This window comes from Scyliorhinus torazame, chromosome 16 (assembly GCF_047496885.1).
Source record: "Scyliorhinus torazame isolate Kashiwa2021f chromosome 16, sScyTor2.1, whole genome shotgun sequence".
Classification (NCBI taxonomy): domain Eukaryota; kingdom Metazoa; phylum Chordata; class Chondrichthyes; order Carcharhiniformes; family Scyliorhinidae; genus Scyliorhinus; species Scyliorhinus torazame.
The window spans coordinates 69,028,409-69,051,225 of NC_092722.1; the positions used below are offsets into that span (position 1 = coordinate 69,028,409).

Below are 22,817 nucleotides of genomic sequence, written 5' to 3' on the forward strand. Positions count from 1 at the left end.
TACTGACCCTCACACCCAGTAAATACTGACCCTCACACCCAGTAAATACTGACCCTCACACCCAGTAAATACTGATTCTCACACCCAGTAAATACTGACCCTCACAATCAGTAAATACTGACTCTCACACCCAGTAAATACTGACTCTCACACCCAGTAAATACTGACTCTCACACCCAGTAAACACTGACTCTCACACCCAGTAAATACTGACCCTCACACCCAGTAAATACTGACTCACACCCAGTAAATACTGACTCTCACACCCAGTAAACACTGACTCTCACACTCAGTAAATACTGACCCTCACACCCAGTAAATACTGACCCTCACACCCAGTAAATACTGACTCTTACACCAAGTAAATACTGACCCTCACACCCAGTAAATACTGAATCTCACACCCGGTAAATACTGACCCTCACACCCAAAAAATACTGACTCTTACAGCAAGTAAATACTGACCCTCACACCCAGAAAATACTAACACTCACGCCCAGTAAATACTAACCCTCACACCCAGTAAATACTGACTCTCACACCCAGTAAACACTGACTCTCACACCCGGTAAATATTGACCCTCACACCCAGTAAATACTGACTCTCACACCCAGTAAACACTGACTCTCACACCCAGTAAATACTGACCCGCACACCCAGTAAATACTGACCCTCACGCCCAGTAAATACTGACCCTCATACCCAGTAAATACTGACTCTCACACCCAGTAAATACTGACCCTCACACCCAGTAAATACTGACTCAAACACCCAGTAAATACTGACCCTCACCCCCAGTAAATACTGACCGTCACACCCAGTAAATACTGACTCTCACACCCAGTAAATACTGACTCTCACACCCAGTAAATACTGACCCTCACACCCAGTAAATACTGACTCACACCCAGTAAATACTGACTCTCACACCCAGTAAACACTGACTCTCACACTCAGTAAATACTGACCCTCACACCCAGTAAATACTGACCCTCACACCCAGTAAATACTGACTCTTACACCAAGTAAATACTGACTCTCACACCCAGTAAATACTGACTCTCACACCCAGTAAATACTGACCCTCACACCCAGTAAATACTGACTCACACCCAGTAAATACTGACCCTCACACCCAGTAAACACTGACTCTCACACCCAGTAAACACTGACTCTCACACTCAGTAAATACTGACCCTCACACCCAGTAAATACTGACCCTCACGCCCAGTAAATACTGACCCTCACACCCAGTAAATACTGACCCTCACACCCAGTAAATACTGACTCTCACACCCAGTAAATACTGACCCGCACACCCAGAAAATACTGACACTCACACCCAGTGAATACTGACCCTCACACCCAGTAAATACTGACCCTCACACCCGGTAAATACTGACCCTCACACTCAGTAAATACTGACTCTCACACCCAGTAAACACTGACTCTCACACTCAGTAAATACTGACCCTCACACCCAGTAAATACTGACCCTCACACCCAGTAAATACTGACTCTTACACCAAGTAAACACTGACTCTCACACTCAGTAAATACTGACTCTCACACCCAGTAAACACTGACTCTCACACTCAGTAAATACTGACCCTCACACCCAGTAAATACTGACCCTCACACCCAGTAAATACTGACTCTCACACACAATAAATACTGACCCTCACACCCAGTAAATACTGACCCTCACACCAAGTAAATACTGACCCTCACACCCAGTAAATACTAACTCTCACACCCAGTAAATACTGACTCTCACACCCAGTAAATACTGACTCTCACACCCAGTAAATACTGACTCTTACACCAAGTAAATACTGACCCTCACACCCAGTAAACACTGACTCTCACACCCGGTAAATATTGACCCTCACACCCAGTAAATACTGACTCACACACCCAGTAAATACTGATCCTCACACCCAGTAAATACTGACCCTCACACACAGTAAATACTGACCCTCACACCCAGTAAATACTGACCCTCACACCCAGTAAATACTGACCCTCACACCCAGTAAATACTGACTCACACACCCAGTAAATACTGACCCTCACACCCAGTAAATACTGACCCTCACACCCAGTAAATACTGACTCTCACACCCAGTAAATACTGACTCTCACACCCGGTAAATATTGACCCTCACACCCAGTAAATACTGACTTTCACACCCAGTAAATACTGACCCTCACGCCCAATAAATACTGACTCTCACACACAGTAAATACTGACCCTCACACACAATAAATACTGACTCTCACACCCGGTAAATACTGACTCACATCCAGTAAATACTGACCCTCACACCCAGTAAATACTGACTCTCACACCCAGTAAATACTGACCCTCACACCCAGTAAATACTGACTCTCACACCCAGTAAATACTGACCCTCACACCCAGTAAATACTGACCCTCACACACAATAAATACTGACTCTCACACCCGGTAAATACTGACTCACACCCAGTAAATACTGACCCTCACGCCCAGTAAATACTGACTCTCACACACAGTAAATACTGACCCTCACACACAATAAATACTGACTCTCACACCCAGTAAATACTGACTCTCACACCCAGTAAATACTGACCCTCACACCCAGTAAATACTGACTCTCACACCCAGTAAATACTGACCCACACACCCAGTAAATACTGACCCTCACACCCGGTAAATACTGACCCTCACACACAATAAATACTGACTCTCACACCCGGTAAATACTGACCCTCACACCCAGTAAATACTGACCCTCACAATCAGTAAATACTGACTCTCACACCCAGTAAATACTAACCCTCACATCCAGTAAATACTGACTCACACCCAGTAAATACTGACCCTCACACACAATAAATACTGACTCTCACACCCGGTAAATACTGACCCTCACACCCAGTAAATACTGACCCTCACAATCAGTAAATACTGACCCTCACACACAGTAAATACTGACCCTCACACCCAGTAAATACTGACTCTCACACCCAGTAAATACTGACCCACACACCCAGTAAATACTGACCCTCACACCCAGTAAATACTGACCCTCACACACAATAAATACTGACTCTCACACCCGGTAAATACTGACCCTCACACCCAGTAAATACTGACCCTCACAATCAGTAAATACTGACTCTCACACCCAGTAAATACTGACCCTCACACCCAGTAAATACTGACTCTCACACCCAGTAAATACTGACCCTCACAATCAGTAAATACTGACTCTCACACCCAGTAAATACTGACCCTCACACACAGTAAACACTGACTCTCACACCCAGTAAATACTGACCCTCACACCCAGTAAATACTGACTCACACCCAGTAAATACTGACACTCACACCCAGTAAACACTGACTCTCACACTCAGTAAATACTGACCCTCACACCCAGTAAATACTGACACTCACACCCAGTAAATACTGACTCTTACACCAAGTAAATACTGACCCTCACACCCAGTAAATACTGACTCTCACACCCGGTAAATACTGACCCTCATACCCAAAAAATACTGACTCTTACACCAAGTAAATACTGACCCTCACACCCAGTAAATACTAACACTCACGCCCAGTAAATACAAACCCTCACACCCAGTAAATACTGACTCTCACACCCAGTAAACACTGACTCTCACGCCCGGTAAATACTGACCCTCACACCCAGTAAATACTGACCCTCACACCCAGTAAACACTGACTCACACACCCAGTAAACACTGACTCTCACGCCCGGTAAATACTGACCCTCACACCCAGTAAATATTGACCCTCACACCCAGTAAACACTGACTCTCACACCCAGTAAATACTGACCCTCACACCCAGTAAATACTGACCCTCACGCCCAGTAAATACTGACCCTCACACCCAGTAAATACTGACTCTCACACCCAGTAAATACTGACCCTCACACCCAGTAAATACTGACCGTCACACCCAGTAAATACTGACTCTCACACCCAGTAAATACTGACTCTCACACCCAGTAAATACTGACCCTCACACCCAGTAAATACTGACTCACACCCAGTAAATACTGACTCTCACACCCAGTAAACACTGACTCTCACACTCAGTAAATACTGACCCTCACACCCAGTAAATACTGACCCTCACACCCAGTAAATACTGACTCTTACACCAAGTAAATACTGACTCTCACACCCAGTAAATACTGACTCTCACACCCAGTAAATACTGACCCTCACACCCAGTAAATACTGAATCACACCCAGTAAATACTGACCCTCACACCCAGTAAACACTGACTCTCACACCCAGAAAACACTGACTCTCACACTCAGTAAATACTGACCCTCACACCCAGTAAATACTGACCCTCACGCCCAGTAAATACTGACCCTCACACCCAGTAAATACTGACCCTCAGACCCAGTAAATACTGACCCGCACACCCAGTAAATACTGACTCTCACACCCAGTGAATACTGACCCTCACACCCAGTAAATACTGACCCTCACACCCGGTAAATACTGACCCTCACACTCAGTAAATACTGACTCTCACACCCAGTAAACACTGACTCTCACACTCAGTAAATACTGACCCTCACACCCAGTAAATAATGACCCTCACACCCAGTAAATACGGACTCTTACACCAAGTAAACACTGACTCTCACACTCAGTAAATACTGACTCTCACATCCAGTAAACACTGACTCTCACACTCAGTAAATACTAACCCTCACACCCAGTAAATACTGACCCTCACACCCAGTAAATACTGACTCTCACACACAATAAATACTGACCCTCACACCCAGTAAATACTGACCCACACACCAAGTAAATACTGACCTTCACACCCAGTAAATACTAACCCTCACACCCAGTAAATACTGACTCTCACACCCAGTAAATACTGACTCTCACACCCAGTAAATACTGACTCTTACACCAAGTAAATACTGACCCTCACACCCAGTAAACACTGACTCTCACACCCGGTAAATATTGACCCTCACACCCAGTAAATACTGACTCACACACCCAGTAAATACTGATCCTCACACCCAGTAAATACTGACCCTCACACACAGTAAATACTGGCCCTCACACCCAGTAAATACTGACCCTCACACCCAGTAAATACTGACTCTCACACCCAGTAAATACTGACTCTCACACCCGGTAAATATTGACCCGCACACCCAGTAAATACTGACTCTCACACCCAGTAAATACTGACCCTCACACCCAGTAAATACTGACTCTCACACCCGGTAAATACTGACCCTCATACCCAAAAAATACTGACTCTTACACCAAGTAAATACTGACCCTCACACCCAGTAAATACTAACACTCACGCCCAGTAAATACAAACCCTCACACCCAGTAAATACTGACTCTCACACCCAGTAAACACTGACTCTCACGCCCGGTAAATACTGACCCTCACACCCAGTAAATACTGACCCTCACACCCAGTAAACACTGACTCACACACCCAGTAAACACTGACTCTCACGCCCGGTAAATACTGACCCTCACACCCAGTAAATATTGACCCTCACACCCAGTAAACACTGACTCTCACACCCAGTAAATACTGACCCTCACACCCAGTAAATACTGACCCTCACGCCCAGTAAATACTGACCCTCACACCCAGTAAATACTGACTCTCACACCCAGTAAATACTGACCCTCACACCCAGTAAATACTGACTCACACACCCAGTAAATACTGACCGTCACACCCAGTAAATACTGACTCTCACACCCAGTAAATACTGACTCTCACACCCAGTAAATACTGACCCTCACACCCAGTAAATACTGACTCACACCCAGTAAATACTGACTCTCACACCCAGTAAACACTGACTCTCACACTCAGTAAATACTGACCCTCACACCCAGTAAATACTGACCCTCACACCCTGTAAATACTGACTCTTACACCAAGTAAATACTGACTCTCACACCCAGTAAATACTGACTCTCACACCCAGTAAATACTGACCCTCACACCCAGTAAATACTGAATCACACCCAGTAAATACTGACCCTCACACCCAGTAAACACTGACTCTCACACCCAGAAAACACTGACTCTCACACTCAGTAAATACTGACCCTCACACCCAGTAAATACTGACCCTCACGCCCAGTAAATACTGACCCTCACACCCAGTAAATACTGACCCTCAGACCCAGTAAATACTGACCCGCACACCCAGTAAATACTGACTCTCACACCCAGTGAATACTGACCCTCACACCCAGTAAATACTGACCCACACACCCGGTAAATACTGACCCTCACACTCAGTAAATACTGACTCTCACACCCAGTAAACACTGACTCTCACACTCAGTAAATACTGACCCTCACACCCAGTAAATAATGACCCTCACACCCAGTAAATACGGACTCTTACACCAAGTAAACACTGACTCTCACACTCAGTAAATACTGACTCTCACATCCAGTAAACACTGACTCTCACACTCAGTAAATACTGACCCTCACACCCAGTAAATACTGACCCTCACACCCAGTAAATACTGACTCTCACACACAATAAATACTGACCCTCACACCCAGTAAATACTGACCCACACACCAAGTAAATACTGACCTTCACACCCAGTAAATACTAACCCTCACACCCAGTAAATACTGACTCTCACACCCAGTAAATACTGACTCTCACACCCAGTAAATACTGACTCTTACACCAAGTAAATACTGACCCTCACACCCAGTAAACACTGACTCTCACACCCGGTAAATATTGACCCTCACACCCAGTAAATACTGACTCACACACCCAGTAAATACTGATCCTCACACCCAGTAAATACTGACCCTCAGACACAGTAAATACTGGCCCTCACACCCAGTAAATACTGACCCTCACACCCAGTAAATACTGACTCTCACACCCAGTAAATACTGACTCTCACACCCGGTAAATATTGACCCGCACACCCAGTAAATACTGACTCTCACACCCAGTAAATACTGACCCACATACCCAGTAAATACTGACCCTCACACCCAGTAAATACTGACCCTCACACACAATAAATACTGACTCTCACACCCGGTAAATACTGACCCTCACACCCAGTAAATACTGACCCTCACAATCAGTAAATACTGACTCTCACACCCAGTAAATACTGACCCTCACACCCAGTAAATACTGACTCTCACACCCAGTAAATACTGACCCTCACAATCAGTAAATACTGACTCTCACACCCAGTAAATACTGACCCTCACACACAGTAAACACTGACTCTCACACCCAGTAAATACTGACCCTCACACCCAGTAAATACTGACTCACACCCAGTAAATACTGACACTCACACCCAGTAAACACTGACTCTCACACTCAGTAAATACTGACCCTCACACCCAGTAAATACTGACCCTCACACCCAGTAAATACTGACTCTTACACCAAGTAAATACTGACCCTCACACCCAGTAAATACTGACTCTCACACCCGGTAAATACTGACCCTCATACCCAAAAAATACTGACTCTTACACCAAGTAAATACTGACCCTCACACCCAGTAAATACTAACACTCACGCCCAGTAAATACAAACCCTCACACCCAGTAAATACTGACTCTCACACCCAGTAAACACTGACTCTCACGCCCGGTAAATACTGACCCTCACACCCAGTAAATACTGACCCTCACACCCAGTAAACACTGACTCACACACCCAGTAAACACTGACTCTCACGCCCGGTAAATACTGACCCTCACACCCAGTAAATATTGACCCTCACACCCAGTAAACACTGACTCTCACACCCAGTAAATACTGACCCTCACACCCAGTAAATACTGACCCTCACGCCCAGTAAATACTGACCCTCACACCCAGTAAATACTGACTCTCACACCCAGTAAATACTGACCCTCACACCCAGTAAATACTGACTCACACACCCAGTAAATACTGACCGTCACACCCAGTAAATACTGACTCTCACACCCAGTAAATACTGACTCTCACACCCAGTAAATACTGACCCTCACACCCAGTAAATACTGACTCACACCCAGTAAATACTGACTCTCACACCCAGTAAACACTGACTCTCACACTCAGTAAATACTGACCCTCACACCCAGTAAATACTGACCCTCACACCCAGTAAATACTGACTCTTACACCAAGTAAATACTGACTCTCACACCCAGTAAATACTGACTCTCACACCCAGTAAATACTGACCCTCACACCCAGTAAATACTGAATCACACCCAGTAAATACTGACCCTCACACCCAGTAAACACTGACTCTCACACTCAGTAAATACTGACCCTCACACCCAGTAAATACTGACCCTCACGCCCAGTAAATACTGACCCTCACACCCAGTAAATACTGACCCTCAGACCCAGTAAATACTGACCCGCACACCCAGTAAATACTGACTCTCACACCCAGTGAATACTGACCCTCACACCCAGTAAATACTGACCCTCACACCCGGTAAATACTGACCCTCACACTCAGTAAATACTGACTCTCACACCCAGTAAACACTGACTCTCACACTCAGTAAATACTGACCCTCACACCCAGTAAATAATGACCCTCACACCCAGTAAATACGGACTCTTACACCAAGTAAACACTGACTCTCACACTCAGTAAATACTGACTCTCACATCCAGTAAACACTGACTCTCACACTCAGTAAATACTGACCCTCACACCCAGTAAATACTGACCCTCACACCCAGTAAATACTGACTCTCACACACAATAAATACTGACCCTCACACCCAGTAAATATTGACCCACACACCAAGTAAATACTGACCTTCACACCCAGTAAATACTAACCCTCACACCCAGTAAATACTGACTCTCACACCCAGTAAATACTGACTCTCACACCCAGTAAATACTGACCCTCACACCCAGTAAATACTGATTCTCACACCCAGTAAATACTGACCCTCACACCCAGTAAATACTGACTCTCACACCCAGTAAATACTGACCCTCACACCCAGTAAATACTGACTCACACACCCAGTAAATACTGACCGTCACACCCAGTAAATACTGACTCTCACACCCAGTAAATACTGACTCTCACACCCAGTAAATACTGACCCTCACACCCAGTAAATACTGACTCACACCCAGTAAATACTGACTCTCACACCCAGTAAACACTGACTCTCACACTCAGTAAATACTGACCCTCACACCCAGTAAATACTGACCCTCACACCCAGTAAATACTGACTCTTACACCAAGTAAATACTGACTCTCACACCCAGTAAATACTGACTCTCACACCCAGTAAACACTGACCCTCACACCCAGTAAATACTGAATCACACCCAGTAAATACTGACCCTCACACCCAGTAAACACTGACTCTCACACTCAGTAAATACTGACCCTCACACCCAGTAAATACTGACCCTCACGCCCAGTAAATACTGACCCTCACACCCAGTAAATACTGACCCTCAGACCCAGTAAATACTGACCCGCACACCCAGTAAATACTGACTCTCACACCCAGTGAATACTGACCCTCACACCCAGTAAATACTGACCCTCACACCCGGTAAATACTGACCCTCACACTCAGTAAATACTGACTCTCACACCCAGTAAACACTGACTCTCACACTCAGTAAATACTGACCCTCACACCCAGTAAATAATGACCCTCACACCCAGTAAATACGGACTCTTACACCAAGTAAACACTGACTCTCACACTCAGTAAATACTGACTCTCACATCCAGTAAACACTGACTCTCACACTCAGTAAATACTGACCCTCACACCCAGTAAATACTGACCCTCACACCCAGTAAATACTGACTCTCACACACAATAAATACTGACCCTCACACCCAGTAAATACTGACCCACACACCAAGTAAATACTGACCTTCACACCCAGTAAATACTAACCCTCACACCCAGTAAATACTGACTCTCACACCCAGTAAATACTGACTCTCACACCCAGTAAATACTGACTCTTACACCAAGTAAATACTGACCCTCACACCCAGTAAACACTGACTCTCACACCCGGTAAATATTGACCCTCACACCCAGTAAATACTGACTCACACACCCAGTAAATACTGATCCTCACACCCAGTAAATACTGACCCTCACACACAGTAAATACTGACCCTCACACCCAGTAAATACTGACCCTCACACCCAGTAAATACTGACTCTCACACCCAGTAAATACTGACTCTCACACCCGGTAAATATTGACCCTCACACCCAGTAAATACTGACTTTCACACCCAGTAAATACTGACCCTCACGCCCAGTAAATACTGACTCTCACACGCAGTAAATACTGACCCTCACACACAATAAATACTGACTCTCACACCCGGTAAGTACTGACTCACACCCAGTAAATACTGACTCTCACACCCAGTAAATACTGACCCACACACCCAGTAAATACTGACCCTCACACCCAGTAAATACTGACCCACACACACAATAAATACTGAGTCTCACACCCGGTAAATACTGACCCTCACACCCAGTAAATACTGACCCTCACAATCAGTAAATACTGACTCTCACACCCAGTAAATACTGACCCTCACATCCAGTAAATACTGACTCACACCCAGTAAATACTGACCCACACACCCAGTAAATACTGACCCTCACACCCAGTAAATACTGACCCTCACACACAATAAATACTGAATCTCTCACACCCGGTGAATACTGACACTCACACCCAGTAAATACTGACTCTCACACCCAGTAAATACTGACCCTCACAATCAGTAAATACTGACTCTCACACCCAGTAAATATTGACCCTCACACACAATAAATACTGACTCTCACACCCGGTAAATACTGACTCACACCCAGTAAATACTGACTCTCACACCCAGTAAACACTGACTCTCACACCCAGTAAATACTGACTCTCACACCCAGTAAACACTGACTCTCACACCCAGTAAATACTGACCCTCACACCCAGTAAATACTGACCCTCAGCCCCAGTAAATACTGACCCTCAGACCCAATAAATACTGAATCTCTCACACCCGGTGAATACTGACACTCACACCCAGTAAATACTGACTCTCACACCCAGTAAATACTGACCCTCACAATCAGTAAATACTGACTCTCACACCCAGTAAATACTGACCCTCACACCCAGTAAATACTGACTCTCACACCCAGTAAATACTGACTCTCACACCAAGTAAATACTGACTCACACCCAGTAAATACTGACTCTCACACCCAGTAAACACTGACTCTCACACCCAGTAAATACTGACCCGCACACCCAGTAAATACTGACTCTCACACCCAGTGAATACTGACCCTTACACCCAGTAAACACTGACTCTCACACCCAGTAAACACTGACCCTCACACCCAGTAAATACTGACCCTCACACCCAGTAAATACTGACTCTTACACCAAGTAAATACTGACCCTCACACCCAGGAAACACTGACTCTCACACGCTGTAAATACTGACTCTCACACCCGGTAAATACTGACCCTCACGCCCAGTAAATACTGACTCTCACACCCAGTAAATACTGACCCTCACACCCAGTAAATACTGACTCTTACACCAAGTAAATACTGACCCTCACACCCAGTAAACACTGACTCTCACACGCTGTAAATACTGACTCTTACACCCAGTAAATACTGACCCTCACGCCTAGTAAATACTGACTCTCACACCCAGTAAATACTGACTCTCACACCCAGTAAATACTGACTCTCACACCCAGTAAATACTGACCCTCACACCCAGTAAATACTGACTCTCACACCCAGTAAATACTGACCCTCACACCCAGTAAATACTGACTCTCACACCCGGTAATTACTGACACTCACACCCAGTAAATACTGACTCTTACACCAAGTAAATACTGACCCTCACACCCAGTAAACACTGACTCTCACACCCGGCAAATATTGACCCTCACACCCAGTAAATACTAACCCTCACACCCAGTAAATACTGACTCTCACACCCAGTAAATACTGACTCTCACACCCAGTAAATACTGACTCTTACACCAAGTAAATACTGACCCTCACACCCAGTAAACACTGACTCTCACACCCGGTAAATATTGACCCTCACACCCAGTAAATACTGACTCACACACCCAGTAAATACTGATCCTCACACCCAGTAAATACTGACCCTCACACACAGTAAATATTGACCCTCACACCCAGTAAATACTGACCCTCACACCCAGTAAATACTGACTCTCACACCCAGTAAATACTGACTCTCACACCCGGTAAATATTGACCCTCACACCCAGTAAATACTGACTTTCACACCCAGTAAATACTGACCCTCACGCCCAGTAAATACTGACTCTCACACACAGTAAATACTGACCCTCACACACAATAAATACTGACTCTCACACCCGGTAAGTACTGACTCACACCCAGTAAATACTGACCCTCACGCCCAGTAAATACTGACTCTCACACACAGTAAATACTGACCCTCACACACAATAAATACTGACTCTCACACACAGTAAATACTGACCCTCACACCCAGTAAACACTGACTCTCACACCCAGTAAATACTGACTCTCACACCCAGTAAATACTGACCCTCACACCCAGTAAATACTGACTCTCACACCCAGTAAATACTGACCCACACACCCAGTAAATACTGACCCTCACACCCAGTAAATACTGACCCTCACACACAATAAATACTGAGTCTCACACCCGGTAAATACTGACACTCACACCCAGTAAATACTGACCCTCACAATCAGTAAATACTGACTCTCACACCCAGTAAATACTGACCCTCACATCCAGTAAATACTGACTCACACCCAGTAAATACTGACCCACACACCCAGTAAATACTGACCCTCACACCCAGTAAATACTGACCCTCACACACAATAAATACTGACTCTCACACCCGGTAAATACTGACCCTCACACCCAGTAAATTCTGACCCTCACAATCAGTAAACACTGACTCTCACACCCAGTAAATATTGACCCTCACACACAATAAATACTGACTCTCACACCCGGTAAATACTGACTCACACCCAGTAAATACTGACTCTCACACCCAGTAAACACTGACTCTCACACCCAGTAAATACTGACTCTCACACCCAGTAAACACTGACTCTTACACCCAGTTAGTACTGACCCTCACACCCAGTAAATACTGACCCTCAGCCCCAGTAAATACTGACCCTCACACCCAATAAATACTGAATCTCTCACACCCGGTGAATACTGACACTCACACCCAGTAAATACTGACTCTCACACCCAGTAAATACTGACCCTCACAATCAGTAAATACTGACTCTCACACCCAGTAAATACTGACCCTCACACCCAGTAAATACTGACTCTCACACCCAGTAAATACTGACTCTCACACCAAGTAAATACTGACTCACACCCAGTAAATACTGACTCTCACACCCAGTAAACACTGACTCTCACACCAAGTAAATACTGACCCGCACACCCAGTAAATACTGACTCTCACACCCAGTGAATACTGACCCTCACACCCAGTAAACACTGACTCTCACACCCAGTAAACACTGACCCTCACACCCAGTAAATACTGACCCTCACACCCAGTAAATACTGACTCTTACACCAAGTAAATACTGACCCTCACACCCAGTAAACACTGACTCTCACACGCTGTAAATACTGACTCTCACACCCGGTAAATACTGACCCTCACGCCCAGTAAATACTGACTCTCACACCCAGTAAATACTGACCCTCACACCCAGTAAATACTGACTCTTACACCAAGTAAATACTGACCCTCACACCCAGTAAACACTGACTCTCACACGCTGTAAATACTGACTCTCACACCCAGTAAATACTGACCCTCACGCCCAGTAAATACTGACTCTCACACCCAGTAAATACTGACTCTCACACCCAGTAAATACTGACTCTCACACCCAGTAAATACTGACCCTCACACCCAGTAAATACTGACTCTCACACCCAGTAAATACTGACCCTCACACCCAGTAAATACTGACTCTCACACCCGGTAATTACTGACCCTCACACCCAGTAAATACTGACTCTCACACCCAGTAAATACTGACTCTTACACCAAGTAAATACTGACTCTCACACCCAGTAAATACTGACTCTCACACCCAGTAAATACTGACCCACACACCCAGTAAATGCTGACTCTCACACTCAGTAAATACTGACCCTCACACCCAGTAAATACTGACCCACACACCCAGTAAATGCTGACTCTCACACTCAGTAAATGCTGACTCTCACACTCAGTAAATACTGACACACACACCCAGTAAATGCTGACTCTCACACCCAGTAAATACTGACCCTCACACCCAGTAAATACTGACTCTTACACCAAGTAAATACTGACCCTCACACCCAGTAAACACTGACTCTCACACGCTGTAAATACTGACTCTCACACCCAGTAAATACTGACCCTCACGCCCAGTAAATACTGACTCTCACACCCAGTAAATACTGACTCTCACACCCAGTAAATACTGACTCTCACACCCAGTAAATACTGACCCTCACACCCAGTAAATACTGACTCTCACACCCAGTAAATACTGACTCTCACACCCAGTAAAAACTGACTTTCACACCCAGTAAATACTGACTCTCACACCCAGTAAATACTGACCCTCACACCCAGTAAATACTGACCCTCACACCCAGTAAATACTGACTCTCACACCCAGTAAATACTGACCCTCACACCCAGTAAATACTGACCCTCACACCCAGTAAATACTGACCCTCACACCCAGTAAATACTGACTCTCACACCCAGTAAATACTGACCCTCACGCCCAGTAAATACTGACTCTCACACCCAGTAAATACTGACTCTCACACCCAGTAAATACTGACTCTCACACCCAGTAAATACTGACCCTCACACCCAGTAAATACTGACCCTCACACCCAGTAAATACTGACCCTCACACCCAGTAAATACTGACTCACACACCCAGTAAATACCGACCCTCACAACCAGTAAATACTGACCCTCACAATCAGTAAATACAGACCCACATACCCGGTAAATACTGACTCTCACACCCAGTAAAGATTGACCCTCACACCCAGTGAATACTGACCCTCACACCCAGTAAATACTGACCCTCACACCCAGTAAATACTGACTTTCACACCCAGCAAATACTAACACTCACACCCAGTAAATACTGACCCTCACACCCAGTAAATACTGACCCTCACACCCAGTAAATATTGACTCTCACACCCAGTAAATACTGACCCTCACACCCAGTAAATACTGACCCTCACACCCAGTAAATACTGACCCTCACACCCAGTAAATACTGACTCTCACACCCAGTAAATACTGACCCTCACACCCAGTAAATACTGACCCTCACACCCAGTGAATACTGTCCCTCGCACCCAGTAAATACTGACTCTCGCACCCAGTAAATACTGACCCTCACACCCAGTAAATACTGACACTCACACCCAGTAAATACTGTTCCCTCACACCCAGTAAATACTGACCCTGACACCCAGTAAATACTGACCCTCACACCCAGTAAATACTGACTCTCACACCCAGTAAATACTGACTCACACCCAGTAAATACTGACCCTCACACCCAGTAAATACTGACTCTCACACCCAATAAATACTGACCCTCACAATCAGTAAATACTTACCCACATACCCAGTAAATACTGACTCTCACACCCAGTAAATACTGACCCTCACACCCAGTAAATACTGACCCTCACACCCAGTAAATACTGACTCTCACACCCAGTAAATACTGACCCTCACGCCCAGTAAATACTGACCCTCACGCCCAGTAAATACTGACTCTCACACCCAGTAAATACTGACCCTCACACCCAGTAAATACTAACCCTCACACCCAGTAAATACAGACGCTCACACCCAGTAAATACTGACTCTCACACCCAGTAAATACTGACTCACACCCAGTAAATACTGACCCTCACACCCAGTAAATACTGACTCTCACACCCAGTAAATACTGACCCTCACAATCAGTAAATACTGACCCACATACCCAGTAAATACTGACTCTCACACCCAGTAAATACTGACCCTCACACACAGTAAATACTGACCCACATACCCAGTAAATACTGACTCTCACACCCAGTAAATACTGACCCTCACACCCAGTAAATACTGACCCTCACACCCAGTAAATACTGACTTACTCCCAGTAAATACTGACCCTCACACCCAATAAATACTGACCCTCACACCCAGTAAATACTGACCCTCACACCCAGTAAATACTGACCCTCACACCCAGTAAATACTGACCCTCACACCCAGTAAATACTGACTCTCACACCCAGTGAATACTGTCCCTCGCACCCAGTAAATACTGACTCTCACACCCAGTAAAGACTGACCCTCACACCCAGTGAATACTGACCCTCACACCCAGTGAATACTGTCCCTTGCACCCAGTAAATACTGACCCTCACACCCAGTAAAAACTGACCCTCACACCCAGTAAATACTGACACTCACACCCAGTAAATACTGACCCTCACACCCAGTAAATACTGACTCTCACACCCAGTAAATACTGACTCTCACACCCAATAAATACTGACCCTCACAATCAGTAAATACTGACCCACATACACAGTAAATACTGACTCTCACACCCAGTAAATACTGACCCTCACACCCAGTAAATACTGACCCTCACACCCAGTAAATACTGACTCTCACTCTCAGTAAATACTGACCCTCACACCCAATAAATACTGACCCTCACACCCAGTAAATACTGACCCTCACACCCGGTAAATACTGACTCTCACACCCAGTAAATACTGACCCTCACACCCAGCAAATACTGATTCTCACACCCAGTAAATACTGACCCTCACACCCAGTAAATACTGACCCTCACACCCAGTAAATACTGACCCTCACACCCAGTAAATACTGAACCTCACACCCAGTAAATACTGACCCTCACACCCAGTAAATACTGATCCTCACACCCAGTGAATACTGACCTTCACACCCAATAAATACTGACCCTCACACCCAGTAAATACTGACTCTCACACCCAGTAAATACTGACTCTCACACCCAGTAAATACTGACCCTCACACCCAGTAAATACTGACCCTCACACCCAGTAAATACTGACTCTCACACCCAGTAAATACTGACCCTCACACCCAGTAAATACTGACCCTCACACCCAGTAAATACTGACCCTCACACCCAGTAAATATTGACCCTCACATCCAGTAAATACTTTCCCTCACACCCAGTAAATACTGACCCTCACGCCCAGTAAATACTGACCCTCACACCCAGTAAATTATGACGCTCACACCCAGTAAATACTGAACCTCACACCCAGTAAATACTGACCCTCACACCCAGTAAATACTGACTCACACACCCAGTAAATACCGACCCTCACACCCAGTAAATACTGACCCTCACAATCAGTAAATACTGACCCACATACCCGGTAAATACTGACTCTCACACCCAGTTAAGATTGACCCTCACACCCAGTGAATACTGACCCTCACACCCAGTAAATACTGACCCTCACACCCAGTAAATACTGACTTTCACACCCAGTAAATACTAACACTCACACCCAGTAAATACTGACCCTCACACCCAGTAAATACTGACCCTCACACCCAGTAAATACTGACTCACACCCAGTAAATACTGACCCTCACACCCAGTAAATACTGACCCTCACACCCAGTAAATACTGACCCTCACACCCAGTAAATACTGACTCTCACACCCAGTAAATACTGACCCTCACACCCAGTAAATACTGACCCTCACACCCAGTGAATACTGTCCCTCGCACCCAGTAAATACTGACTCTCGCACCCAGTAAATACTGACCCTCACACCCAGTAAATACTGACCCTCACACCCAGTAAATACTGTTCCCTCACACCCAGTAAATACTGACCCTCACACCCAGTAAATACTGACCCTCACACCCAGTAAATACTGACCCTCACACCCAGTAAATACGGACTCTCACACCCAGTAAATACTGACTCACACCCAGTAAATACTGACCCTCACACCCAGTAAATACTGACTCTCACACCCAATAAATACTGACCCTCACAATCAGTAAATACTGACCCACATACCCAGTAAATACTGACTCTCACACCCAGTAAATACTGACCCTCACACCCAGTAAATACTGAGCCTCACACCCAGTAAATACTGACCCTAACGCCCAGTAAATACTGACTCTCACACCCAGTAAATACTGACCCTCACACCCAGTAAATACTAACCCTCACACCCAGTAAATACAGACGCTCACACCCAGTAAATACTGACTCTCACACCCAGTAAATACTGACTCACACCCAGTAAATACTGACCCTCACACCCAGTAAATACTGACTCTCACACCCAGTGAATACTGACCCTCACAATCAGTAAATACTGACCCACATACCCAGTAAATACTGACTCTCACACCCAGTAAATACTGACCCTCACACACAGTAAATACTGACCCACATACCCAGTAAATACTGACTCTCACACCCAGTAAATACTGACCCTCACACCCAGTAAATACTGACCCTCACACCCAGTAAATACTGACTCTTACTCCCAGTAAATACTGACCCTCACACCCAATAAATACTGACCCTCACACCCAGTAAATACTGACCCTCACACCCAGTAAATACTGACCCTCACACCCAGTAAATACTGACCATCACATCCAGTAAATACTGACTCTCACACCCAGTGAATACTGTCCCTCGCACCCAGTAAATACTGACTCTCACACCCAGTAAAGACTGACCCTCACACCCAGTGAATACTGACCCTCACACCCAGTGAATACTGTCCCTTGCACCCAGTAAATACTGACCCTCACACCCAGTAAATACTGACCCTCACACCCAGTAAATACTGACACTCACACCCAGTAAATACTGACCCTCACACCCAGTAAATACTGACTCTCACACCCAGTAAATACTGACTCTCACACCCAATAAATACTGACCCTCACAATCAGTAAATACTGACCCACATACACAGTAAATACTGACTCTCACACCCAGTAAATACTGACCCTCACACCCAGTAAATACTGACCCTCACACCCAGTAAATACTGACTCTCACTCCCAGTAAATACTGACCCTCACACCCAATAAATACTGACCCTCACACCCAGTAAATACTGACCCTCACACCCAGTAAATACTGACTCTCACACCCAGTAAATACTGACCCTCACACCCAATAAATACTGACCCTCACACCCAGTAAATACTGACCCTCACACCCAGTAAATACTGACCCTCGCACCCAGTAAATACTGACCTTCCCACCCAGTAAATACTGACCCTCACACCCAGTAAATACTGATTCTCACACCCAGTAAATACTGACCCTCACACCCAGTAAATACTGACCCTCACACCCAGTAAATACTGACCCTCACACCCAGTAAATACTGAACCTCACACCCAGTAAATACTGACCCTCACACCCAGTAAATACTGATCCTCACACCCAGTGAATACTGACCTTCACAATCAGTAAATACTGACCCTCGCACCCAGTAAATACTGACCCTCACACCCAGTAAATACTGACTCTCACACCCAGTAAATACTGAACCTCACACCCAGTAAATACTGACCCTCACACCCAGTAAATACTGATCCTCACACCCAGTGAATACTGACCTTCACAATCAGTAAATACTGACCCTCGCACCCAGTAAATACTGACCCTCACACCCAGTAAATACTGACCCTCACACCCAGTAAATACTGACCCTCACACCCAGTAAATACTGACCCTCACACCCAGTAAATACTGACCCTCACACCCAGTAAATACTGACCCTCACACCCAGTAAATACTGACCCTCACACTCAGTAAATACTGACTCTCACACCCAGTAAATACTGACCCTCACACTCAGTAAATACTGACCCTCACACCCAATAAATACTGACCCTCACACCCAGTAAATACTGACTCTCACAATCAGTAAATACTGACTCTCACACCCAGTAAATACTGACCCTCACACTCAGTAAATACAGACCCTCACACCCAGTAAATACTGACTCTCACAATCAGTAAATGCTGACTCTCACACTCAGTAAATACTGACTCTCACACCCAGTAAAGACTGACTATGACATGCAGAAAATAGTTAAACATTGTCCTAACTCACGTGACATTAATATTAATCTTGTGCTTTGATTCTTCAATCACCATATCCACCGATAGGTTGAAAACAGAGTCTTTCTGTGCGGTTGGCGTGTTATAACGAAGTGTTGTCTGTAAGTGGAAAACATTTAATTACTGGACGTATTGGGTGTCAGAGGAAGAGGCTTACCATACCCCCACATTCCCCAATCCCCGTCCTCACATCGCTCCATTTCCCCCTCCGACTGTCCCACACTCCCCCCCCCGACTGTCCCACACTCCCCCCCCCACTGTCCCACACTCCCACCGCCCCGACAGTCCCAGACTCCCCCCCGACTATCCCACACTCCCATCCCGACTGTCCCACACTCCCACCCCCCCGACAGTCCCAGTCTCCCCCCCGACTGTCCCACACTCCCATCCCGACTGTCCCACACTCCCATCCTAACTTTCCCACTCCCATCCTGACTGTCCCACACTCCCATCCCGACTCTCCCACACTCCTCCCCCCCCCCGACTGTCCCCCCTCCCCCGACAGTCCCACACTCCCATCCCGACTGTCCCACACTCCCATCCCGACTGTCCCACACTCCCATCCCGACTGTCCCACACTCCCATCCAGACTGTCCCACACTCCCATCCCGACTGTCCCACACTCCCATCCCGACTGTCCCACACTCCCATCCCGACTGTCCCACACTCCCATCCCGACTGTCACACACTCCCATCCCGACAGCCCACACTCCCATCCCGAGGGTCCCACACTCCCATCCTGACAGTCCCATTCCCATCCCGACGGTCCCACGCTCCCATCCCGACTGTCCCACACTCACCCCCCCCCGACTGTCCCACACTCCCATCCCGACAGTCCCACAATCTCATCCCGATTGTCCCACACTCCCATCCTGACTATCCCACACTCACATCCCGATTGTCACACTCCCATCCCGACTGTCCCACACGCCCCCCCTGACTATCGCACTCCTATCCCGACTGTCCCAGACTCCCATCCAGACTGTCACACACTCCCATCCCAACTGTCGCAATCCCAACCTGACTGTCCCACACTCTCATCCCGACTGTCCCACACTCCCCCCTCCCGACTGTCCCACACTCCACCCCCCCACCCGACTGTCCCACACTCCCAACCTGACTGTCCCACACTCCCCCCCACCGACTGTCCCACACTCCTCCCCGCCCGACTGTCCCACACTCCCATCCCGACTGTCCTACACTCTCATCCCGACTGTCCCACACTCCCATCCTGACTATCCCACACTCCCATCCCGACTGTTACACTCCCATCCCGACTGTCCCACACGCCCATCCTGACTATCCCACTCCTATCCCGACTGTCCCACACTCCCATCCCGACAGTCCCAATTCCAACCTGACTGTCCCACCCCCCCCGACTGTCCCACACTCCAATCCCGACTGTCCCACACTCCAATCCCGACTGTCCCACACACCAATCCCGACTGTCCCACACTCCCATCCCGACTGTCCCACACTCCCATCCCGACTGTCCCACACTCCCATCACGACTGCCCCACATTACAATGCTGACTATCCCACACTCCCATCCTGACTATCCCACACTCCCATCCCGACTGTCATACTCCAATCCCGACTGTCACACTCCCATCCCTACTGTCCCACACGCCCATCCTGACTATCCCACTCCTATCCCGAATGTCCCACACTCCCATCCCGACTGTCCCACACTACGCCCACCCCCCCCCCCCCAAACGACTGTCCCACACTCCCCCTCCCGACTGCCCCGCACTCCCATCCCGACTGTCCCACTCCCATCCCGGCTGTCCCACACTCGCATCCCGACTGTCCCACACTGCCCCCCCGACTGTCCAACACATCCCCCTCGACTGTCCCACACTCCCAACCCGACTGTCCTACACTCACCCCCCCGCGACTGTCCCACACTCCCATCCAGACTGTCTAACTCCTATCCTGACTGACCCACACTCCCAACCCGACTGTCTAACTCCTATCCAGACTGTCCCACACTCCCCCCCCACCCCCGACTTTCCCACACTCCCCCCCCCCCCCACGACTGTCCCATGCTCCCAACCCGACTGTCCCACACTCACACCCCCACGACTGTCCCACACTCCCATCCCGACTGTCTCACTCCTATCCTGACTGTCCCACACTCCCCCCCCGACTGTCCCACACTCCCATCCCGACTGTCCCACACTCCCATCCCAACTGTCCCACTCCCATCTTCACGGTCCCACACTCCCATCCCAACTGTCCCACTCCCATCCTGACAGTCCCACACTCCCATCCCAACTGCCCACACTCTCATCCCGATGGTCCCACACGCCCATCCCAACTGTCCCACTCCCATCCCGACTGTCCCACACTCCCATCCCGACTGTCCCACACTCCCATCCCAACTGTCCCACACTCACTCCCATCCCGACTG

The 22,817-nt window shown here is 46.9% G+C and overlaps 1 protein-coding gene across 2 annotated transcripts in view; it reads right to left on the reverse strand.

Moving 5' to 3' along the window:
• Positions 1 to 22,817, reverse strand: part of LOC140392864 (pregnancy zone protein-like) — a 391,109-nt gene that overhangs the window by 92,574 nt on the left and 275,718 nt on the right. For both annotated transcript variants that reach the window (XM_072478606.1, XM_072478607.1), the window contains exon 33: positions 20,397 to 20,503. In XM_072478606.1, coding sequence (XP_072334707.1) covers positions 20,397 to 20,503 — 107 coding nt within the window. The remainder of the gene's footprint in view (positions 1 to 20,396; positions 20,504 to 22,817) is intronic.